Here is a 23,940-nt window from a genome sequence, read left to right as displayed (position 1 = left end):
CCAGACCCTTTAATTGCTGCTTTTTAACCCCTAAAGCTTCTGAAATCACTGTCTTTTTATAATGTCCAAGAATTCCAAAGGAACTATTTTCATAGCATAGCATTCTGGCCAATCAGAATGTGTTTCCAGTCAGTCCACGGCACAGATGTAAGTCTATTACTTTTATCCCTACCATGACCTTCAGTGTGAAAGAAAGCATTTAATTCCTTCCTGGCCACACATTTTTAGCTCCTGCCTGTGAAAATATTTTTAAAACTATTTTGAAAAATAGATAACAATATACACAGCTCACTCATTTAAGCTGTGAAATTACTATTTTTCCCGTTTGTGGCTTTGAATGATGTCAAAGTAAATTCTGCCCAGTTTACTCATGAGTATGTTTACCCAGTTTACGCATACGTTTATGGACCCACATGATTTCATATGATTTTTAAATATCCTCCCTAAACTACTGTCAAATCATAGATCCTATTTGCACCCACAAGTTACACCACAGAAATAATGAGTCCTTCAGTGCATGGCTTTGCAGTGGTTTAAAAACACGGAGATGATAATGCATCCTCATAGATCCACATGATTCTTCTGCAGGATCACCCTAAATCTACTGTACACTCTTAGGCCTCATTTGTGCCCATAGGGTACAACACTGAAATCATGGGTCCTACAGCACATGGCTTTGAAGTGGTGCAAAAACATGCATCCAAAGCATGGGTCCTCATGGATCCACATGATTTTTACACAGGATCACTCTCAAACCACTCTCCAAACACAAGTCCAATCTGTGCCCACAGACTACACCACAGAATTCATGGGTCCCCCAGTGTGAGGCTTTGCAGCGGTGCAAAAACATGGATCTGATGCATGGACCCCCATGAATCCACATGATTTGGATATAGGATCATAAACCACTGTTCAATCATATGTCCTGTCTCTGCCCACACACTAAAACACAGAAATCATCGGTCCCCCAGCGCAAAAACATGGGATTAAAGCACAAATCCTCATGGAGCCATCATGATTTTTCTGCAGAGTCATACTCAAACCACTATCCAACCATAGATCCTATCTCTGCCCACAGACTACAAGAGAGAAATCATCAGTCCCCCAGCACATGGCTTTGCAGTGGCACAAAACATCAAAGTCCACATAATTTTTCTGCAAGATCATCCCCATACCACTGTCCACATATAGGTCCCAGTTGTGCCCATAGGTTACACCACAGAAATCATAGCCTTGCAGTGGTACAAAAACACCAATCCAAGGCACAGACAATGACAATAATACCTTTAGAACTGCAAAGCTGGAAGGGATGCTACGGACCATCATGTCCAGTCCCTGTCAAGGAGCTACGCTGGGGAATTGAACTCCCAACCTCTAGCTTCACAGCCAGATACCTAAACCACTGAGCTATCTAGCAGTTCTTGAGCCACATGCTTTCTACACAAATCCAATCATAGGGCCCCTCTATGCCTACATTCTACACCACAGATGTCATGGGTGCCTCAGCTCCTGGCTTTGCAGTGGTGCAAAACATGGATCTGATGCACAGATCTTCATGGATCTACATGATCTTTAATTAGGATGATCCCCAAATCACTGTCCAATCATAGGATCCATTTGTGTCCATAAATTAAAACACAGAAATAATGACTCCAGACACATTCTGATTGGTCAGAATGCTATGCTATGCAAATAGTTCAGTCATTTAGAATGTTCACATTTCTATTATATGTGCACTGTGCGACACTCAGATTACTAATGTTTGCTCGATTAAAAGTTCAGGCTTGACTTGACTGAGCACCCACTTTTTCTGCTTTTCTGGCTATCTTTAGCATCTCTACCACCACCACATTTCAAAGGACTTGATTTTTGTTCCTGTCTTTTTTCACTATCTTCCTTTCACATAGTATGCATGATTCTGACCTTGCTTTCACGTGACATTCTTTGCTAACTCCGACCTCTTCTCATTTTTTATTTCAAAAAGCAAAGGGACAGCAGGCGGAGAAGGCAAGTCTGTGCTCCTGCTGCAACTGGATGATCATGTGAAGAGCTGGAGGGACAACACACTGGGGCCTGAGACACTAAGAGAAGGGCCTCCTGGAAGATCTTAAAAAGCACATCGAGTTGGGTATCATCAGCACATTAGTGGCACCAGACCACAAAATTCTAGAAAGCCTCTTTCAGTTTTTCCATGTATATGTGAAATAATATGGAGAATCAAGGAACTCTGAGACATTCCATAAGCTAATGGTCAAAGTGTTGAATAGGAGTCCCCCAACACCACTACCATTCACAAAGTGACACCACATAAGGGAAAATCCCAGAAGCTGACCCCATTTTTCCATCAGTTAGCCACTTCTCATCTAAACACAAAACAACTGTCAAGACTCTTTTTTCAATAAGTGTGAGTGGTACTGAGCAGGAGAGGGTATCCTGTAGACCAGTGGTCCCCAACTTGGGGCCTCCAGATGTTCTTGGACTACAACTCCCAGAAGCCTTCACCACCACCTCTGCTGGCCAGATTTTCTGGGAGTTGAAGTCCAAGAACATTTGGAGGACCCAAGTTGGGACCACTGCTGTAGACCATCTTGACTGCTGCCATTGGTGTTGTCAACATGCAGGCTGCCCTTTGCTATATAAAGCTTGGCATCCTTTTTCCTGCTGGCAACATGGACACAATATTTTGCAGTAATATTGGGCCATTTCCTGGCTTTTTAAATCATTGGTACAGAAGCACCATATCCAACATTCATAAACCAGAGGGGTTTTTTTAATTGAATTATTGTATAGGAGCAGCAAGAGAAACTGGAGCCCTCTGAAGTGCTGTCTGGATCTTCCTCGTGTGGGAAGAAACATCTGTGTGAATGGAAGGATTGCTCAAGTGTGAGATAAAATTGATCACACGAAAGATAAATATCTTTTAAATGCAACCCAGATTGTTCCAAATCCCCCCATCTAGTCATGCCCTAATAAAATTTACCCATCAGGTTTCAAGGAACTGTATGCTATTAAAATTAAACATATTAAGCAAAAGATCTGAACATTATTGAATTTTTTTGGAAGGGTCGGATGATAATACAAACCTCAGTTTCATAATCTCAGCAATCTAAAGTTCCACACATCTGAGGTCTTCCCAAATAAGACCCATTAAAATGAATATATATATTTCAAAACCTACAATTGTTCCCCCACTTTTGGTTATTGTTTCCTATCTCCTTATGCTATGTGTTTCACTTATAAAATATATTTATTCTGGATTCATAAGCCTCAGGACCTACTCTTCCTTCCAAAAAGACATACTTTTAAAATTACTCCTGAAAAACTACAGGAAATATTTAAACAAACCTTTGTTTTTGATACACAGTCACAACAACAAAAAATAAATATTGCATCATGCTTACGTTTTGTGAGTTTTACCTGCAAGCCTTAAGAGTTATTTCTTCTAATAAGACATAGAACTATCAAATTCCTACAGGTAACACATGGTTAATTTATGATGCAGCTAAGACAGAATGTAGACAACACTCACCAAGCCAACCTGATCCAGAATTAGGGATGCACATGTCTGTCTCAGCACTCGGCAATACAAATCCAACTACAAAAACCTCCACCCCATCAGCCATTAGAGCCATTCCAAGGACAAAGAAGAGGGCCCACTGAAAACGGCCATGTCCACATTCTTGAATGATTAGCTCATACTGCTGTGCCAGTTCTTCTTCATCAGCCTTTCTCTCTGTCTCCAGTTCTAGACGATCCTTGTAGTCATCTCCGATGTGCTGTCCTACAGCTGCAATTCCATCCTTGTTTTGTGCGGCATTTGGGATGCCCTGATATTCTCCCTCATAGATTTCATCATCTTCATCATGTCCTTCAGTTGCTTCACTGGATCCTTCATCTTCATTTGCTTCTCCATCATAATTTCCTTCCTGGGTATAATATGCATCATCTTCAGCTTGGAAACTATTGTAAGATCTTTCAGTATACCCATCTTGAGTCCTGTCTATGGCTCTATTCACTTTCTTCACTCCTTGCTTCTTGACTTCATTGGCAATGTCCTGAGCCCCTTGCACTAAAGAAGTCCTATCTTCCATCGCATGACCTCTATCCATCTCGTGATAATCAAGGTGTGATCAAACTTATTTTGTGCAGAAGAATTGTTGTGTGTTAGGGAAGTGCAGCAAGAGACTCCAAAGGACACTCACTCTCATAACAAGTCTGAGGGGGGAAAAGAATATGAAAAAACATTTAAGTTTTTAATTACAGAACTAGGTAGTTATCTCTACCCTGCTCAAGAAACAGGACTACTTACAAACCAAGTCCCAATAGATGAATCCACACTATTCTAACCAGAATGCACCAGAAGCAGACAACTGGTGCATTGCAGAAATGCTCCTGCAGAGTAAATAGCTTCAGATGACACAGACAAGGAAACCAAACAGCATGCTAAAAGGAAAAACATTTTGTTCAAAGATTTTTCCTAGCTTCTGTAACTTACATATAAAAATATGAAACTCAATTTAGAAGGAGAGCTCATTTCCAAAATATAGCCTAGAGCAAGTCTACATATTCACACGTTGATCACCATCCACACCCCATGTAGCCCACAAAGCTAAAAGGGACTCCAATCAATTTTCCCTGGTGGTCAGCTGGACATCAAGGAAAGAAACAGCATTCCCTGGAAAAGAAAGAGCACTGGGAGATGAGGAAGAACGGTCTCTTCCACCATCTCACCATTCCTGTGCATGTAATATGACATGGTGGAAGAAGAATGTGAATGTCGATGCACACATGCACACACAACTCCTGAGTCTGCAGCCAACAGTGGATGCCGCTCTTGGGGTCAACAGGTTTGTAGAATTCTCCATCATGCTATACCCTTTTAAAAATATATGATTTTTTATTTATTCAGTTTGTGGAAAGCCTACATGCAAAGCCACATCTTTAGATGTCTCCTATATGTCAATAGGGAGGGGGCTAGGTGGAGCTCTTCTAGAAGCTGGTTCCACAAGGTTGGAGCCACCATGAAGAAGGCCCTACTTCTTGTAGAAGACTTATGGGCTTCCCTCGGGGTGGCCACTTGGAGGAGCCGCAACTCAGATGATCTTGTGCGTTGGGCATGTTTTATGTTTATGTAACACATGGAGAGAATAAGAATCAGGCCTACTATCCCCACTCTGGATTCTGATGGGGGGAGGGCATCAATAATCAAAGCAGGGAGAAACTGGAGCAATCTGAGGACACCTTGGGTCCTTTTAAAGGAGAAAGGCAAGGTAAACATATTTTAAACAAATTAAATAAATAATGATGCCTCAATCCTTCTCATGGGTGAAGAAATGCCTCCCCATGTGAATGGAAGGATCACTCAAGTACAAGATAAATTCACACCAAAGGTAAAAGTCTTTAAAACAGTGTTTCTCAACCTTGTTTGAGTTGGAACCTCCTTTTATAGTAGCCAAGTAACCTGCAACCCACCACCAGGCAGCTCCTCCCCTCATGGGTAACAGGGTGGATCTCAGTTTCTGTGGCACACAACAAGCTGCAGCAAAGTCTCGCTCTGACGCCTCTTGCCCAGCTGTTGCCTCCTTCTCCTTCTCTGGCAGGCAGTGGTGGCCATTGTTTCTGCTTACTGCTTTGCTGTAACCCACAGGTTAGGAACCACTGGTTTAAAACATGACCTGAATTATCCAAATTCCTCCATCTAGTTGCACTCACACAAAGCCTACTGATTCAAGATTCAAAGCTTACTGATTCAGACACAATACACAGAAGTCATGGGAAGAAGGAAGGAAGGAAGGAAGGAAGGAAGGAAGGAAGGAAGGAAGGAAGGAAGGAAGGAAGGAAGGAAGGAAGGAAGGAAGGAAGGTCTAATCCTGCTTCCTTGCTTCTTCCACGCATTCAACGGATGCTGTATTATTACACGATGTTCAGGTACCTAGCACATCTAAAGTGAAATCAAGGCTGGATTTAGTTACCACAATGTAAAGTCTTCAAGCCAAACAAGGACTGTGACTTGCACTATCATTAATAGATGGTATGTATTTAGTTCTTCTGACTATAAGAAATTAATGACACTTGAAGGCCAACACAGAGTGAAGGCAATCCAATTAGACAGAAAGCCAAAGTCCTCTCCAAGGACTGCAACTTTAGTCTCAAATGCTCTTATCATAATGATTTAGAAGTTCTTTTATCAGGGAGAAGGGTTTGAATTGTAGCCACATAAACATTTTCCAGTGATTAAGTGATAACATGTTCTGTTCTGAGAGCAGTTCACAAATGGGGCATCTTTGATTTAAGATGTGTCTGACATTATTCTCAAACATTTCATGAAAATGACATTGCAAAAGGAGTTACCATAAAGTGTCTCAGGCAAAGGTAATATGGTTTCATATAATTCACAACTGAAAGCTTGTGTGATAACACTGGAAGATCAGAGATGGAAGATAAGAACTGGTTCCTTGCAAAACACATTTAAATAAAATATTGATTATTAATTTTGTTCTTTATTCCCTCACTGTGGCTAGATTAACTTGTTTTCCACTGTGTCATTTATCCTTCAACTTTTCATTCAAAATCACTTTGACATTCCCTTACTTCTCTGTATCATCAAATACTGTACATCACCACCATATGTATCATTCCTACTAAAAGCAAACTCTACTAGATATCTATTATGTCATGCCATCACTTGATGGAACCAAACTACTGCCACAGACCAGAGCTTGCTCACTTCTCGAGCAGGTGTCATATATTACCCAGCTGAATTCTCTTCAGAGGAAGAACATGAGCGCCAGGTCAAAACCTTCCTGTTCCAGAAGGCTTTTAATTGAAATAACAACTGTGGGTCCTGATGATGGCAATTTTAATTGTATTTTAATTGTATTTTAATTGTATTTTAGTCATTTTATTGTATTGAATTTTAATTATTGTAAGCCGCCCAGTGACCTCTGGGTAGAGTGGGCGGCATATAAATTAAATAAATAAATAAAATAAATAAATAAAATGAGGAAGGAAAATTAGAAGAGGGATTTGATGGCCCAGCTGGCAGCACTCTTCCAAAAGCTCAAAGGAAAAGAACAGGGGCTAGGGAAAACTTGGACAATGAAGGGAGCCTGGTAGATATGTGGCTATTTGTCCAAATGAGTGATGCTAACTTTGGCTTTTAGGGCAGAAAAAGAGGGGGAATCCATACCACCTCCCTGTCCTTGCTTGACTGTGCCTTCTTTATTCACTCAATATGGGACTCTCTGTTACAACTGCATTTGCAGTCTCTGTCCAAATGGTATACCTTTTTTGCCGCTCAGTTGCACACCTTCACCCAATTCCTAATCCAAAAGGCTCTGACTTCTCTTCCAGTTCCTTCTGCTAATACCTGCCAATGGATGTAGAGCAAACATGCTCCCCTCCCCTCTCTCTTACCTTCTTAGATAACCTGTCTTCCCATGCAGAAAATATTGATTATGGAAAAGGGAAATGTGGGTGTGGCCTAACTTGGTGGGTCTGTTGTGCTGTTGTGTCTTTTTCAATTCATCAAAGAAGTTGAGGAGGAAGAGAGAGAGAGAGGGAGAGGGAGAGGGAGAGGGAGGGAGGGAGAGGGAGAGGGAGAGAGAGAGAGAGAGAGAGAGAGAGAGAGATGCCTGACCTTCACCCAGACAGATTCTTTACGAGGAAGTGGTTGAAAAAGCAGGTTAAGTTATATGAGGGCATTTAACACTGTAACATTACATCAAGCCATCATTCACAGGGAAACCCACTTATCCTCTTATCCCCTCCTGTCATTGTCATCTAATATGGGATGTCTGTAGGGCTGGGTGGTGGTGGTCATGTCCTATTATCTCATATTGGGATGTTGTAATGTAACAGCATAATAACTGCACCGCAAAAGTAGTCGGCAACCTCTCTCTGAGGCCAGAAGTAGCAATGAGAACAATGTAGAAGCAGATAGTCAGAAAACTGGGAAAAGCTCATAGAGTCACATAATTACTGACGCCATGGGTGGGACCACTACCAAGCAAGGGGCTGACAGAACATCGTACAAAAGTAGTTCTAAGCAAGGCTTTCTACAGCAATATGATTCATAGAGTTGTATTTGCTATTCAACTGTGTTTGAGTAAAATTATAGCCAAGCTGCAGATAATCAAGGATTCCGTGGTGGATGATGGTGCACTTCATTTGGATCATGAATGATCAGAAAATCAAACCATGGACCTAGCTTTCACCAACTGGAACAAGCATGCAGGCCTAACATCATTGTTACACAGTCAAACAGGCATCTGTCAACTAACTGAAAATAGGTGGACTGTGGGGATGGTGGCAGTGAGGGTTCCTTTGTCTCCTGGAATGCCAACAACGGGTTTCGTCTGACTCACACCTAACATTGTTTCCATTTGTCTGAATTGCTTGGAACTCCTTACAATCAGATTTTACTTATGCTCACACTTCCTGATCTTTGCTTGACTGGTGGATGCTTTACTTTACAGTCAACCCTCGACTTACAAATGGCCCTAGTTACGAACATTTCAACTTACGAACCGCTCTGATAGGAAAATATGGACTCAACTTGCAAACTTGGATTCGAGTTACGAAAGAAAAAAGTGCGGGGAAGGCAGGGAAAGCGGGAAATTTGAACTTTCAGTTAGTGAAGAGGCTGCTTGTCTGCTTCGTCGCTTGTCCAAGCGGTTAGAGAGTGGGAAGAGGGACCTGGGACTGCCTGGGACTGTCTGGTGTTGTCATTTTAAAATGTAACAGTTTAAAAGGTGCTTTGTTTGGATTAAACGGTGCTTGGGTAAAAGGGAGCTCGGTTTGAATTAAAACCTGCTTGGGTAAAAACGTGCTTGGTTGTTTTAAAAGCTGCTTGTTTTGATTTAAAAGGTACTTGGTTGAAAAGGTGCCTTTTTTGGTGTAAACGGTGCTTGGTAGCCCTCGACCTGCAGAAAAAAGAGCACCAAACAGCTAAAAGCCGACACCCAGCAGGGAGGCTGGCAGCCATTTTGTACTCTTCTGCGCTCCTGTCCCCTCCTCTCCCCGCCTAACAGCTGGCTCTTAAGAGGCTTCTGGAGGCTTGCTCAGCACCTAAAAAAGGGAATAAAGCTCCCCCCGCTTTCAGAATCATCCCGGGGGCAAGGGAAAAGCAGCAATTTTTATTTCCAGCTTTATTCCCCAGCCTTTCTCACTTGCCCTTTGCTACTTCTTTTGCCAACAGAGGGCTTGTCACTGGTTCTCGAGCCTCTAAGCCTCTTGACACTTGGCCTGGTCTCAATGGACCAGGTGGCTTCCTCCAGTAGCACAAGAGCTCGACTCAGTGACCAGTCTTACAATTATGGTAGCATCCTGTCTCCCAACCCAGCTATTGAACTCTCTGGCAGCAATAATACTTTCTGGGTCACGCACACCTCCCAGACCACAGCATCCACTCAACAGTCCTCCTTTCCTGCTTCTTTTTTCCTCCTTAAATCCTAGTCCTGCCATGACTACACCTGTTGCCTCAAGGGCATCATCCCTCTCTCTCTTACCAACACCCCAGTCCACAGGGATGGACTGCAGTGTAGGATTCCTGCAGGTCAGGAATCCCACTCTTACACTCTGGGAAGTGAAAATCCCACTACTGTGGCCAGGTGGGGACCCTCATTGGTCCCCACAGAATAGTAAACCATTTCTGACTATTCTCTACCTGGAAAACCCTGAAAAGGGTCACCATAAATCAGAAGTGACTTGACGGCACCTTGTTATTATTCCTGTTTGTGTGTGGATTTTAGTTTTTTAGTTTATTTTGTTACACTGTTTTAAAATTCTCTGTTGTCAGCTGCCTTAAGCATTTGTAAGTAAAATGGCACGGGAAGGTACAAATCTTCTTAGAGTAAATAAGGAATGTTACAAATAGCTTGTTTTGTTTATTTAGGCATTCGAATCCCCCATCTTCTTTATAAAACTAATCTCTAAGCAGCTTATGCTACATATCTATATACAGGTATTTTTACATTTGTACATAGCAATCAATATTTTAAAAAGTAGCCCTTACATTCCATTTTTACGCAGAAAAACTGCATTTCCACCTAGTTTTGTCCAGTTACATCAACCTTCTAATAGTTTATTAATAGGTGACTATTGGGACTACATTTCTTCCTTCCTTTTCAAAGTTCTTTGGATTCATAATTTATTTGAAAAGCTGGGTATTAAAAAGAACAATTTAATTTGTAATAAATAAAGCACATGTTGTCTTAAGCATATTCTCAAGTTTTTCTTAAATTCTACTTTAATGTTAGAGCATTTGATTTCTCATCCCTCTTCTACTATACTGACTTCTCTCTAAAATATGAAAATGGCTCTGTAAGTGTTAATGAATAACTGTTCTTTTTTATTATGGCTATTTTCTAGCACCTGTTAATGAACTTTAGCAATAGAGAATCTGTAGACTCTAGGGACTCTGTAGCACTTTGGATTAACGTTGGAGCTGGTAGAGACCAAACAAGATGCAAACATTCTAAAAGCTTGCTCCTGAAGAAGGCCACTGCTGAAATGTATCAAGCCTGAGCTTTTTAGATAAGAATAAAATCTGCACTGCCAACATTTTTATACAGTGGTACCTTGCAAGACGATTACCCCGCAAAACGGTTTCTTTCGCTAGACGTTAACTTTTTGCGATTGCTATAGTGATTCACAAAATGGTTTTTCCTGTGGGGGATTTTGCTGGACGATGATTTGGTCCGTGCTTCACGGACCATTTTTTTCTCAAGACGACGATGTTTACAGCTTATCAGCGGCTCCGCAAAATGGCTTCCCTATGTGCGATCTTCACAAAATGGGTGTTTTTGGGACCAATGCTTCGTAAGACAGCGATTTAAACAGCTGATCAGCGCTTTGCAAAATGGCTTCCCTATGGGCGATTTTTGCTGGACAACGACTATTTTCCCCATTGGAACGCATTAAATGTGTTTCAATGCATTCCAATGGGGAAATGCTTTCGGCTAGACAATGTTTTCACAAGACAGTGATTTCAATGGAACAGATTAACATCATCTAGCGAGGCACCACTGTATATCTTGAGACTCAGACCTGAAGGGGTACCAGATACCCACATTCTAGGCATATCTTCTGATGAAATTTTGTACACAACAGGTTATGAGAAATTAGGAAGAAATGCTTTGGAGCTGGGTTCCCCATGTAGTGAAAAGGGAAAGAACATTCCGGGGCCCTGTATCTCCAACAATCAGAAAGCTCTTCACTCTGCCAAAATCTGTGATGTTGTGTCTGATTTGCTCTAGCTTACTACAACACTGTCAGTTCGATATTTCCCCCTTTCTTTTCTTTTTTTGAGTCAAACAATTATAACTCTCATAACCACACCTTTTTTCTAGGTTTGAAACTAATGTTCCCTCTAAGTTGTGCATGCACATTCACACCCAGAGCTCTATTGGGGCTGCACACAGGCAGGCAGGCAGCCAGCAGCTGGTTTGTTTATGTTTTGGATGAAGCCCCACCAACCCCTGCACACACAGGGTGAGGTTCCCATGCAGATTGACCAAAAATTAAAAGGAACATTGTTCGGGACAGATTGCAAAAGAAAGCCATCTGGTCCTCACTGTGTTTATAAATGTTGCCTAGAGTTAACATGCTATCTCCAACTGTTCCATTGACAAGTATATAGCTGTCTTCTTTATTAGGTATTTATTCAACTTTTGACAACAGCATATGCTTTCTTATAATGATAGCAATTCACCCTTCAATGCCTTCTCCCCTATTTTACTGAGGCATTCATGTTGCTAAAATATCAGTATTACATACTTACCATGTTTACCATGAGGCAAGATGCTTGAATTAAGTAAAAAAACCCAGCTTTTTAAACATTATTCTTTTAAGAATCTAATCACTCATGTATATGGACAATAACATGGTTCCTGATGTGTTCTTGTTTAGAATAAATGTGACCATTAAAATCCATTGGGATTTTAAAAATGGGGTTATATTGAGGATGTAAGTTTTGGAAACCAGGAAATGTACAATAGGTATAGTTTCAATTTACTTCTTAAATCTGTTCAGTATTTTATGGTCACAATCTTTTTTTATATAGCTTCAGGTTGTGCATATTTTCCACAGGAGCCAAAGTCATCTTACTCACTTTACACAACACAGTTCTCTTCCTTACTAGTACCATAACTGTATCTAGTCCTAAAGTGCAGCGTGGAAGTAAGCTATAGCTACTACATTAATATCTAAAAGTCATCTCAGTCATATGTTCCACAGAAATATAAAAAATGTATTTTCAGAACCTTAATGTATCCTGCTGAAAATAACATATAACCATAGGCTATCCAGTCAAATTTAGTGGTAGCTAAACGCTTTCATGAATTGCTGCCGTCGTGGCAAAGGGATTTGAGTAATTCAGAGAAGCTATGGGCTATGCCGTGCAGTGACACCCAAGACAGACAGGTCATCGTGGAGAGTTCTGACTAAACGTGATCCACCTGGAGCAAGAACTGGCAAGCCACTCCAGTATCTTTGCCAAGAAAACTCCATGGACAGAAACAAAAAGCTAAACAATCTGATGCTGGAAGATGAGCCCGTCAGGTCAGAAGGTGTCCAACATGCAACTGAGGAACAGTGGAGGACAAGGACAAGTAGCTCCAGAGCTAATGAAGTGGATGGGCCAAAGCCGAAAGGACGTTCAGCTGAGGACACACCTGGAAGTGAAAGGAAAGTCCAATGATGCAAAGAGAAATACTGCATAGGAACCTGGAATGTAAGATCTATGAACCTTGGTAAGCTGGATGTGGTCAAACATGAGATGGCAAGAATAAATATTGACATCCTGCGCGTCAGTAAACTAAAATGGACAGGAATGGACGAATTCAATTGGTGAATTCAATTCAGGAATGGGTGAATTCAATTCAGATGATTAACATTCCTACTATTGTGGGCAAGAATGGTGTGGAAGAAATGGAGTAGCCCTCATAGTCAACAAAAGACTGGGAAAAATCTGTATTGGGATACAATCTCAAAAATGATAGAATGATTTCAATATGAACCCAAGCCAGACTTTTCAACATCACAGAAATACAAGTTTATGCACCAACCACCCATGCTGAAGAGGCTGAAATTGACCAATTCTATGAAGACTTACAACACCTTCTAGAACTGACACGAAAGAAAGATGTTCTTCTCATTATAAGGGATTGGAATCAAAAGATAAAAGGAAAAACAGGTAAGTTTGGCCTTTGAGTTCAAAATGAAGCAGGGCAAAGGTTAATAGAGTTTTGTAAAGAGAACGAGCTGGTCATCTCAAACACTCTTTTCCAACAACAGAAGAGGCGACTCTACACATGGACATGACCAAATGGGCAATACCGAAATCAGGTTGATTATGTTCTCTGTAGCCAAAGATGAAGAAGCTCTATACAGTCAGCAAAAACAAGACCTGGAGATGATTGTGGCTCTGATCATCAGCTTCTCATAGCAAAACTCAAGCTTAAACTGAAGAAAGTAGGAAAAACCATTGGACTAATCAGGTACAGTATAATCTAAACCAAATCCCTTATGAATACACAGTGGAAGTGAAGAACATATTTAAGGAACTAGATTTGGTGGACAGAGTGCCTGAAGAACTATGGATGGAGGCTCATAACATTGTACAGGAGGCAGCAATAAAAACCATCCCAAAGAAAAGGAAATGCAAGAAAGCAAAGCAGCCGTCCAATGAGGCCTTACATATAGAAGAGAAGAAAAGGGGGACAATGCAAGGGATAGGGAAAGTTACAGAAAACTGAATGCAGAATTCTAAATAACTGCAAGGAGAGACAAGAGGGCCTTCTTAAAAATCAGAAATCTGTTCAAGAAAATTGGAGATATTAAAGGAATATTTTGTATAAAGATGGAAATGGTAAAGGACAAAAATGATAGGGACCTAACAGAAGCAGAAGACATCAAGAAGAGGTGGCAAGAATACACAAAGGAATTATACCAGAAAGATCTGGATGTCCCAGAGAACCCAAATAGTGTGGTTGCTGACCTTGAGCCAGACATCCTGGAGAGTGAAGTCAAGTGGGCCTTAAAAGCATGGCTAACAACAAGGCCAGTGGAGGCGATGGCATTCCAGTTGAACTATTTAAAATCTTAAAAGATATGCCAGCAAGTTTGGAAAACTCAGCAGTGGCCAGAGGATTGGAAAAGATCAGTCTACATCCCAGTCCCAAAGAAGGGCAGTGCCAAAGAATGTTCCAACTACCGTACAATTGCAATTTCACATGCTCGCAAGGTTATGCTCAAAATCCTTCAAGGAAGGCTTCAACAGTATGTAGACCAAGAACTCCCAGAAGTACAAGCTGGATTTTGAAGGGGCAGAGGAACTACAGTAGAGACCAAATTGCTAACATGCGATGATGGAGAAAGCCATAGAGTTCCAGAAAAACATCTACTTCTGCTTCATTGACTATGAAAAAGCCTTTGACCGTGTGGGCCACAGCAATCTATGGCAAGTTCCTAAAGAAATGGGCGTGCCTGACCACCTTATCCATCTCCTGAGAAACCTATATGTGGGACAGGAAGCAACAGTTAGAACTGGATATGGAAAAACTGATTGGTTCAAAATTGGGAAAGGAGTACGACAAGGCTGTATATTGTCTCCCTACTTATTTAACTTATATGCAGAATACATCATGCGAAAGGGTGGACTGGAAGAATCCCAAACTGGAATTAAGACTGCCAGAAGAAATATCAACATCAGATATGCAGATGATACCACTCAGATGCCAGAAAATGACTAGGAATTAAAGAACTTCTTAATGAGGGTGAAAGAGGAGAGCGCAAAAAATGGTCTGAAGCTCAACATCAAAAAAACTAAGATCGTGGCCACTGGTCCCATCACCTCCTGGCAAATAGAAGGAGAAGATATGGAGGCAGTGACAGATTTTACCTTCTTGGGCTCCATGATCACTGCAGATGGTGACAGCAGCCACAAAATTAAAAGGAAAGTGATGACAAACCTAGACAACATTTTAAAAAGCAGAGACATCACCCTGCCAACAAAGGTCCACATAGCAAAAGCTATATTTTTCCCCATAGTGATGCATGGAAGTGAGAGCTGGACCATAAAGAAGTCTGACCACCAAAGAATTGATGCTTTTGAATTGTGGTGCTGGAGGAGACTCTTCAGAGTCCGCTGGACTGCAAGGAGATCAAACCTATCCATTCTAAAGGAAATCAACCCTGAGTGCTCACTGAAAGGACAAATCCTGAAGCTGAAGCTTCAGTACTTTGGCCATCTGATGAGAAATCTCCCTGGAAAAGACCCAGATGTTGGAAAATGTGAAGGGAAGAGGAGAAGGAATGATAGAGGACGAGATGGTTGAACAGTGTCATCGAAGCTACTAACATGAATTTGACCAAACTCTGGGAGGCAGTGGAAGACAGGAGGACCTGGCATGCTCTGGTCCATGGGGTCACAAAGAGTCAGACACAACTTAATGACTCATCATCATAGGCATCCTTCAGTCTCGAGAGACTATGGTAACATGCTCTGAATCGAGGAGTGTCCTCTCCAGAGCATGAAGCCTGGGTAAAGTAATATGGAGGATAGGCTGTTACCCAAGCAGCAGATCCCACCTCTCCACGTTGCTGAAATAGTCCAATGGAAAGGCAAGAGCCAATACAACTGGTTCCAGCAACGTCGCAGGAGTTGGCAGAACGACACGAACTGCCTTCGGGACTCCAGCTCTGGATTTTGCCTCCAGGTTAACTCCTGAAGCCTTTTCCATCAGTGGATATAGCCACAAGGCAGTGGAGGTTTGAAATCTGAGTTTTATTTCTCCTAGATGGGCTGCCTTCCAAGGCTGACGAGCCCCGCCTACTGGGTCTGCTCTTTAATATTGAGGAAGTATGATCCAACCCTTAGAACTTTCCTGCCTCCCAGGTGTGTGCAAATCTAATTGGCTTTCGTTGTTGTTTAACAACAACAAGAACAAAGCTGAGAAGCAAAATTTGCAGCCGTTCTCAGTCACTTCTATGTACCCACCTGAGAATCTATAATTGATGACTTTCAGCCAAACATATATTTGGAGAACTTTCTCCAAAAAAAATTAATATTTGTGTTGCAACAGTACAACAGTTCTCTGTTTGATGTCCAGTATAACATGGCTCATTCATGCATGTAAATAATGTTCTACTTTAATACTTCCTTACGTAGCTTGTATGATAAAAGTTGTGTTTGGAACAAGAAAATTAAGAGAACCCCTTAGGCTCCTGTGGTCCAGCTAAATTAACCCAATCACATTAAAAACATCCTCGGAACAACCCTGGACACAGCTCGTCTTCATTTTTCATGACCAAAAAAAAAAAAAAAAAAAATCCTTTAATCTCATCCCTTGAAAGCAGGTCATCCAGAATGACCTCAAAAGAAAGCCTCACATCTCTTACAGGGAATTGGATCCTTAAGGAAGCTATTTTTATCCCAGTTAACAAAAAGTACCTCAGTTCTGTCCATCCATCAAGAACAGGGTGCAGTCTTGGGGGAATTGTTGCACTTCTGGTTAAGCGCAAGGCAGACATAATAAGATGTATGCCTTTTATGATCAAACAGCAAATGGGTTTGAAGTGTGTAGTAATTTCATTTAAATTATACTTAATTATTACTTTATTAGGCAGTAATCTATTTATGTAAATACATAAATAAAAACTAATATGCACTTCCTGACAATCTAGTAGCATATTACCCAAATTAGCACTTTGACTCAATTTTTAAAGTACATTTTGATTAAATGTAAAATTTATAACTGTACACAAATGAAGAGGATGCTCACCTGCAATTTGCATCCAAAAATAATTTACAATCTTTTAAAAAAGAATGATCTCTAAGTATTCTGGGAGTTTTAAAAATCATCTAATGTAACAATTAGTAAACATCCTACCCTATTATTTTCCACTTGATACATTGATCTATATTGGGAGTGTATACAGTATACTGATACACAGGTATATATTGTGTCCACTTGATACACTGATATATATTGATATATACTCAATATTCTCTCTAGAACAGAACTTTATCTAATCTTTAAAACTTCATTTTATTTGTGACAAATGTGTGTGTTGCCAACACCAGCTATTAACATCAATAGCTGGTTTTAAAAGATGCACAACTTTCCTAAATAGAAAAGAAGGGTCCTGGCAGGTAGCAATGGCCCTTGTTTTGTATTTTTATGGCATAAATCCTGACATTAATAAGATAATCACTTCAGTGTTATTGCCTATGTGCTTCTACTACGCCATCTGCCAGGAACTACCAAGCATTTGTGAAATGGATGTGGTATTTCTATCTATTTATTAAATATCTCCCATATTTAAATTTTTCCACTTTTGAACAACAAGGCTATTAACAGCAGGACCTTCTATTTTAGCTATTTATGTGTTTGTTGTGAACCACCCATAGTAGCCACAGCAGCCATGTGGATGATATAGAAATTGAATGAATGAATGAATGAATGAATAAATGAATGAATGAATGAATGAATGAATAATTGCGTCATTGGTGAAGGGATCCAAGGTAGCTCACAATTTTAAAACAGATAAAACTAAAAACACAATAAATTACTGATCAGAAAGCAATTAAGCCATACTACTGTACTTATTCAAAACCCATTAAATAATTTTAAAACATTTAGGAATATAAAATCAAATTTAAAAACAAAGGCTGGCATTCAGTTACAGTTATTAAAAGCCTGCCTTGAACTGTTGACAGAAGGAGGCCAGCCTAACCTTTCAAGGGAAATCATTCCACAAACTAGGAGCAGCTGCAGAGAAGGCCCTCTTTTTTAGAGGACTTCTGGAAGTAACTAATTCATACATTCATCATAACTCAGAAGGGACTGGACAGCACATAACAAAAATAAACAGGGAAAAGGGTGACCTCAAAGATAACATTATTTTAGTTCATAAGCTATCTGATCCTGTGCACTAGCAAGATACATAAATGGGTAACAATCAAGTTTGGGAATTGTATCAAACAATCTATGGAGGCCTGGACTTAACATTAAAATGAAACATGTTGCACTGCATTACTAGGCATCTTACACACTTTTAGAAAATAGAAGACATAATATAGCAAACATCTAAGATCTAAATATCCAAAGCATGGATTGGGGCCCTCAAGCCCAGAGCCCAGATCTCAATTATAGGACCTCTCATTTCAGCTGCAAGCTTTCTCTGCAGCCTCTGTTCTTCTTCCTTCATGGCTATACTGTACGTAGTTCACTAACAGAATTGACAAATTTGTTTCCTTTCTCAAACCACCAAAAAAGCCAAGTGGATTAAAAAGATACCCTGCCAGCATCTATTTAGACATTTTAAGCAGAAAATAAGGGGGGAATGGTCTGAATCAGTTGAGGCCTATCCACCTACATCCAGGAATATCCCAAATCTATTTACAGAAACATGAGTTTAAGTGTGGCCACTGTATTCTAGGGAGATGTAAAATGAGATTAAAGGATCCTATTTGCTGTTCCAATGTAGTTGTGATGCTTCAACATTCCCCACAGTGGTTCATAAACCTGCAATGTAGCTGTCACCCCAGAATGTAAGTATACAAATGAGTGGTCCCTTAAATCAAGGAATTTGAACAAATCCAGAGACTGACACCTGTAATAACATAAGCTCCAACCTTACACTATTACATGGGGATACTGTAAATCCCATTAAAGTATGTTGGATTCATTTCAGCAACGTCATGCCCAGGATCCGAATGCAAACCTGTAACATGTAAAACTGCCATCCAAAACTAAAGACTTGAAGTTAACCCCACTAAGTTTAGTTGGGCTTATTTGCACATAACTGCAAACATATAACATTGCAGCTTATATGTTTCCTCTCTAACATCTTCCTCTCTACTCAGCAGTTAGGTCTATCTTTGCAAAAGCTCAGAGGGAAGAAGCACAGGAAAGGGCAAAGCACTCCAATCCCATTCCCGTTTCTCTCTTTTTAAAGCTAGCTACCTAGTTCCATGAAATGGCAGCTTGTATAATTTAAGCCAAAGCCTGACAATGCCATAGAATGAAGATGCACTACAACCTCAAAAACTTACAACTTCAGCACTGGCAGTAGTATGTCTTATTTTTTAGAACTGAAAGGTTTATTCTGCGTTCTAAGCTTGCAGTGTTTGGTCTAAAGAAAAATACTTTTATTGATTTTATTACTATCAATGCTGCATTCACCAGCACACTGAATATGCTCAAGCAGCTTGAAATGTGATTCAGTCTTTTCCATTATGAACTGAATGAGCTTGATAAATGGCAGATGTCTGCTGTGAGGTTAAGGAGAAATACTCCACTAATTTTGTTGTAGTTTCGTTCGTTCGTTTAGTCGTTTAGTCGTGTTCGACTCTTCGTGACCCCATGGACCAGAGCACGCCAGGCCCTCCTATCTTCCACTGCCTCCCGGAGTTGGGTCAGATTCATGTTGGTTGCTTTGGTGACACTGTCCAACCATCTCATCCTCTGTCGTCCCCTTGTCCTCTTGCCTTCACACTTTCCCAACATTAAGGTCTTTTCCAGGGAGTCCTCTCTTCTCATGAGATGGCCAAAGTATTGGAGCCTCAGCTTCAGGATCTGTCCTTCCAGTGAGCACTCAGGGTTGATTTCCTTTAGAACTGATAGGTTTGTTCTCCTTGCAGTCCAGGGGACTCTCAAGAGCCTCCTCCAGCACCACAATTCAAAGGCATCAATTCTTCGGCGGTCAGCTTTTTTTATGGTCCAGCTCTCACTTCCATACATCATTACAGGAAAAAACATAGCTTTAACTATGCTGACTTTTATTGGCAAGGTGATATCTCTGCTTTTTAAGATGCTGTCAAGGTTTGTCATCGCTTTCCTCCCAAGAAGCAGGCGTCTTTTAATTTCGTGACTGCTGTCTCCATCTGCAGTGATTATGGAGCCCAAGAAAGTAAAATCTGTCAGTGCCTCCATATCTTCCCCTTCTATTTGCCAGGATGTGATGGGGCCAGTGGCCATGATCTTAGTTTTTTTGATGTTGAGTTTAAGACCGTTTTTTTGCACTCTCCTCTTTCACCCTCATTACAAGGTTCTTTAGTTCCTCCTCACTTTCTGCCATCAGCGTGGTATCATCTGCATATCGGAGGTTGTTGATATTTCTTCCGGCAATCTTAATTCCAGCTTGGGATTCCTCCAGTCCAGCCTTCTGCATGATGTATTCTGCATATAAACTAAATAAGCCGGGGGACAATATACAGCCTTGTCGTACTCCTTTCCCAATTTTGAACCAATCAGTTGTTCCATATCCAGTTCTAACTGTTGCTTCCTGTCCCACATATAGGTTTCTCAGGAGATGGATAAGGTGGTCAGGCACGCCCATTTCTTTAAGGACTTGCCATAGTTTGCTGTGGTCCACACAGTCAAAGGCTTTTGCATAATAAATGAAGCAGAAGTAGATGTTTTCTGGAACTCTATGGCTTTCTCCATAATCCAGCGCATGTTAGCAATTTGGTCTCGAGTTCCTCTTTCCCTTCGGAATCCCGCTTGTACTTCTGGGAGTTCTCGGTCCACATATTGCTGAAGCCTACCTTGTAGGATTTTGAGCATAACCTTGCTAGCGTGTGAAATGAGTGCAATTGTGCGGTAGTTGGAGCATTCTTTGGCACTTCCCTTCTTTGGGATTGCTAGTTTAGTATATTACTATAGCAAATATTTAGTAACATACTACATTCTCCTTAAGCATCTATGTAAGAAGTACAAACAAAAGAGCCTTCCTTCCACTGTGAATAAGCTAATTTGGCATCTTAATGTACAGTACTTGGCTTACTTTTGCTTCTCTTAATTGCCAAACCCAAGGGATTGGGTTTCCTAAATTATTCTATGTCTGCACATGGGACGTGGTGGCGCTGTGGGCTAAACCGCGGAAGCCTGTGCTGGAGGGTCAGAAGACCAAGGAGTCGTAAGATCGAATCCACGCGACGGAGTGAGCTCCCATCGCCTGTCCCAGCTCCCGCCAACCTAGCGGTTCGAAAGCATGCAAATGTGAGTAGATAAATAGGTACCATCTTGGTGGGAAGGTAAACAGCGTTCCGTGTCTAAAAATCACACTGGCCATGTGACCACAGAAAGATTGTCTTCGGACAAAACGCTGGCTCTATGGCTTGAAGAGCGGGATGAGCACCGCCCCCTAGAGTCGGACACGACTGGACAAAAATTGTCAAGGGGAACCTTTACCTTTACCTTTACATGTGTATCAGCTATAATTGAATGATTCATGTACTGTATATATACATTACTTTCCAGTTCATCTCATACAGGTCAAAGACATTTAAAAAAAACATTCTATTTCCGCAATTATTATTTTGAAATAAATTACAGTGGTGCCTCGCTTGACGATCTTAATTCATTCCAGCGAAATTGCTGTAGAGCAAAAACATCATCAAACAAAATAAAAAAAACCATTGAAATGCATTGAAAACCGTTCAATGCGTTCCTATGGCCTGAATACCCGCTCATCCAGCAAAGATCTTCCATATGGCGGCCATTTTCAGTGCCTGTAAAGCGAGGAATCTGTCCTAGAAAACAGCGGGGGCCATTTTCTTCAGCCGGCGGCCATTTTGAAACCCGACGAAAGGAAGCAGGGAACCGATCATCGTTAAACGAAAAAAACCATTTAAACCATCGGTTTGTGATCGCAAAAGTGATCGCAAAAAACTAATCGTACAGTGATTTCCTCGTTAAGCGAGGCAGTCATTAAGCAAGGCACCACTGTATATGGAAGCAAATGTCACTGTAATGTTAAGAAAAAAACACTTTTGGGCATGTCGCCCCCGCCCCACCCAGAAATCAATAAGATCTTCACGTGATTGCCAGCACCTTCAGCCACTTAATAATATTGTGAGAAACTCAAAAATATAGACAGAAAAAGTTATAGAAGGTCCTGAGCAGAAAGCAGCAAAATGAAGGCCTCTTTCAAGGGGAAATCAAGCTTTTAAGAAATTGAGAAGAAAATTATGGCACAGCCTTCACTTATTTACTGGAGCTGGATACAAATTATACTCCCTCATATCTGTTATAGGATATAGGGGGGAAAGCTACGACAGTGGACCCTCGACTTACAGACGGCTCGACTTACAGACTTTTCGAGTTACAGACTTCTCTGGCTGCAAAATTTAGATTCGACTTGCAGCCGGAGAATCGACTTACAGATCAGAAAAAAGCCAAAATGGAACGAACAAAAATGGAACAAAAACGTCCAGTTACGGGATTAATCGGTTTTCAATGGAGACTCGACCTACAGACTTTTCGACCTGCAGCCACCATTCCAATACAGATTAATTCCGTAATTAGAGGGTCCACTGTATCTCATTTGTGTTCCTGACAAAATGCATCCACAGCCTTTCAAAAATAAAGTAAGTGTTTGGCCACAATTGCGCAATGCTCTAATATGGCACTAGATAAAGGACATTGTAAGGAAGAAGCAAAATGATGACCAGGATACCAAACGCAGTTATTGTATTACTATTTGCCATGTACTCCCATTCTTATGTCTGAGGAAGTGGGCTTGTCCATGAAAGTTCAAATTAAAATACAGCAGTTTATCTTTAAGGTGCCACAATGTTTTAGTCCTTTTTTTTTTTGCCTGATACACTAGTACAGACTAACACGGCTACCTCTTCTAAAACTACATGTTAGTTACCACCTGAAGTGGCAATGCAAAAAATTCAAAAATAAAACTCCTTTAGAGAAAAAGAACATTGAGCCACAAGCCCTATATATGAGAAACTGCTGTGGAATTAAATCTTACGTTAGACGGAAGTGGTAAAATGGTGCTGCCAGGCTTTTCCCAGAAATATGGTGGCAAATTTCTAAATTACTTTTGTGCACAATTACAAAATGTAAATTCTTAAGCCCATTTAATAATCCATTTCACATTTTTCTAGTCTATGCAATAATAAAAATCTAAATTAATAAATGTAGTCAGGTTACAATGATCTTTTAAAGTTCTTAGAAAATATGTACAGTAATTGCATTTATGTAATTGATTAAGCTAAACTAGAATATTGATTCAAACTTTTTCTGTAACTGTTAATAAGGCACAGGCAATAAGTGAAGCATGCTAAATAATAAATTGAAGTGCCTATACAGTGAGTATTTTCCATTAGACACAAACTGAATATTTTAGCATCTTAAATAGCTATATATGGTTCACTAAGTTAGATAAGTCATTGTTTTGTGCACTGAATAATGTATTCAGATAAAGCAATAGAAGAGTTTAAAAATAAATACACTCCTATCTTGTTGTGACTTGTATGCCTACACTAGAGTAATACACAGACCCATATTAAGTGTACTAAAACATCCAGTAGCTGAAGACCTGCAATAGCTGGCATAACTTACAATGTGCAGTTGAACTACATATTGAACCCATGTAAATGTAGAACAAGTTACCGTATTTTTCTGTGTATAAAATACACAGAAAAATCTTTATCTAAAATCTTTTGACTAAAAACTGCAGGTCGTCTTAACCATGGAAGGGGGAAGGGATCAAAGCGCTGCAGGATCGCAGCCCTTTGATCCTGCAGCCCTTTCATCACAGCCATGCAGGGCTTAGGAAGTGGAGGGGTAAAGCAATGGTGCAAAGGCTGCAGGACCACAGCCCTTTGATCCTGCAGCTATTTCATGGCTGCTTTACCCCTCCACTTCCTAAGGCTTATGAAGTGGCAGGGAAAGCAGCCTTGAAAGGGCTGCAGGAACAAAGGGCTGTGATCCTGCAGCCCTTTCATCTCTCCTTTGCCCCTCCACTTCCGCAGCCCTTTGATCCTGCTTTCCCGGGGCTTAAGAAGTGGAATGGGAAAGCAGCAAGCAAATTTTCTTATTTGGGGTTGGAAAAGTGGGGGTCCTCATCGGGTCATCTTATACATGGAAAAATACGGTATACTATCAGTAAACTGTTTAGGGTAGATGGCTAAAT

General features: G+C 40.7%; 1 protein-coding gene across 3 annotated transcripts in view; it reads right to left on the bottom strand.

The window, feature by feature from the left end:
- SV2C (synaptic vesicle glycoprotein 2C) overlaps positions 1 to 23,940 on the bottom strand; it is a 113,248-nt gene that overhangs the window by 69,609 nt on the left and 19,699 nt on the right. For all 3 annotated transcript variants that reach the window (XM_020804019.3, XM_072992665.2, XM_072992666.2), the window contains exon 2: positions 3,530 to 4,215. In XM_020804019.3, coding sequence (XP_020659678.3) covers positions 3,530 to 4,109 — 580 coding nt within the window. In that variant the 5' untranslated portion in view covers positions 4,110 to 4,215. The remainder of the gene's footprint in view (positions 1 to 3,529; positions 4,216 to 23,940) is intronic.

The sequence above is a fragment of the Pogona vitticeps genome, chromosome 2 (genome assembly GCF_051106095.1).
Source record: "Pogona vitticeps strain Pit_001003342236 chromosome 2, PviZW2.1, whole genome shotgun sequence".
NCBI classification, from domain to species: domain Eukaryota; kingdom Metazoa; phylum Chordata; class Lepidosauria; order Squamata; family Agamidae; genus Pogona; species Pogona vitticeps.
This window is presented reverse-complemented; position numbering and strand designations above follow the sequence as displayed.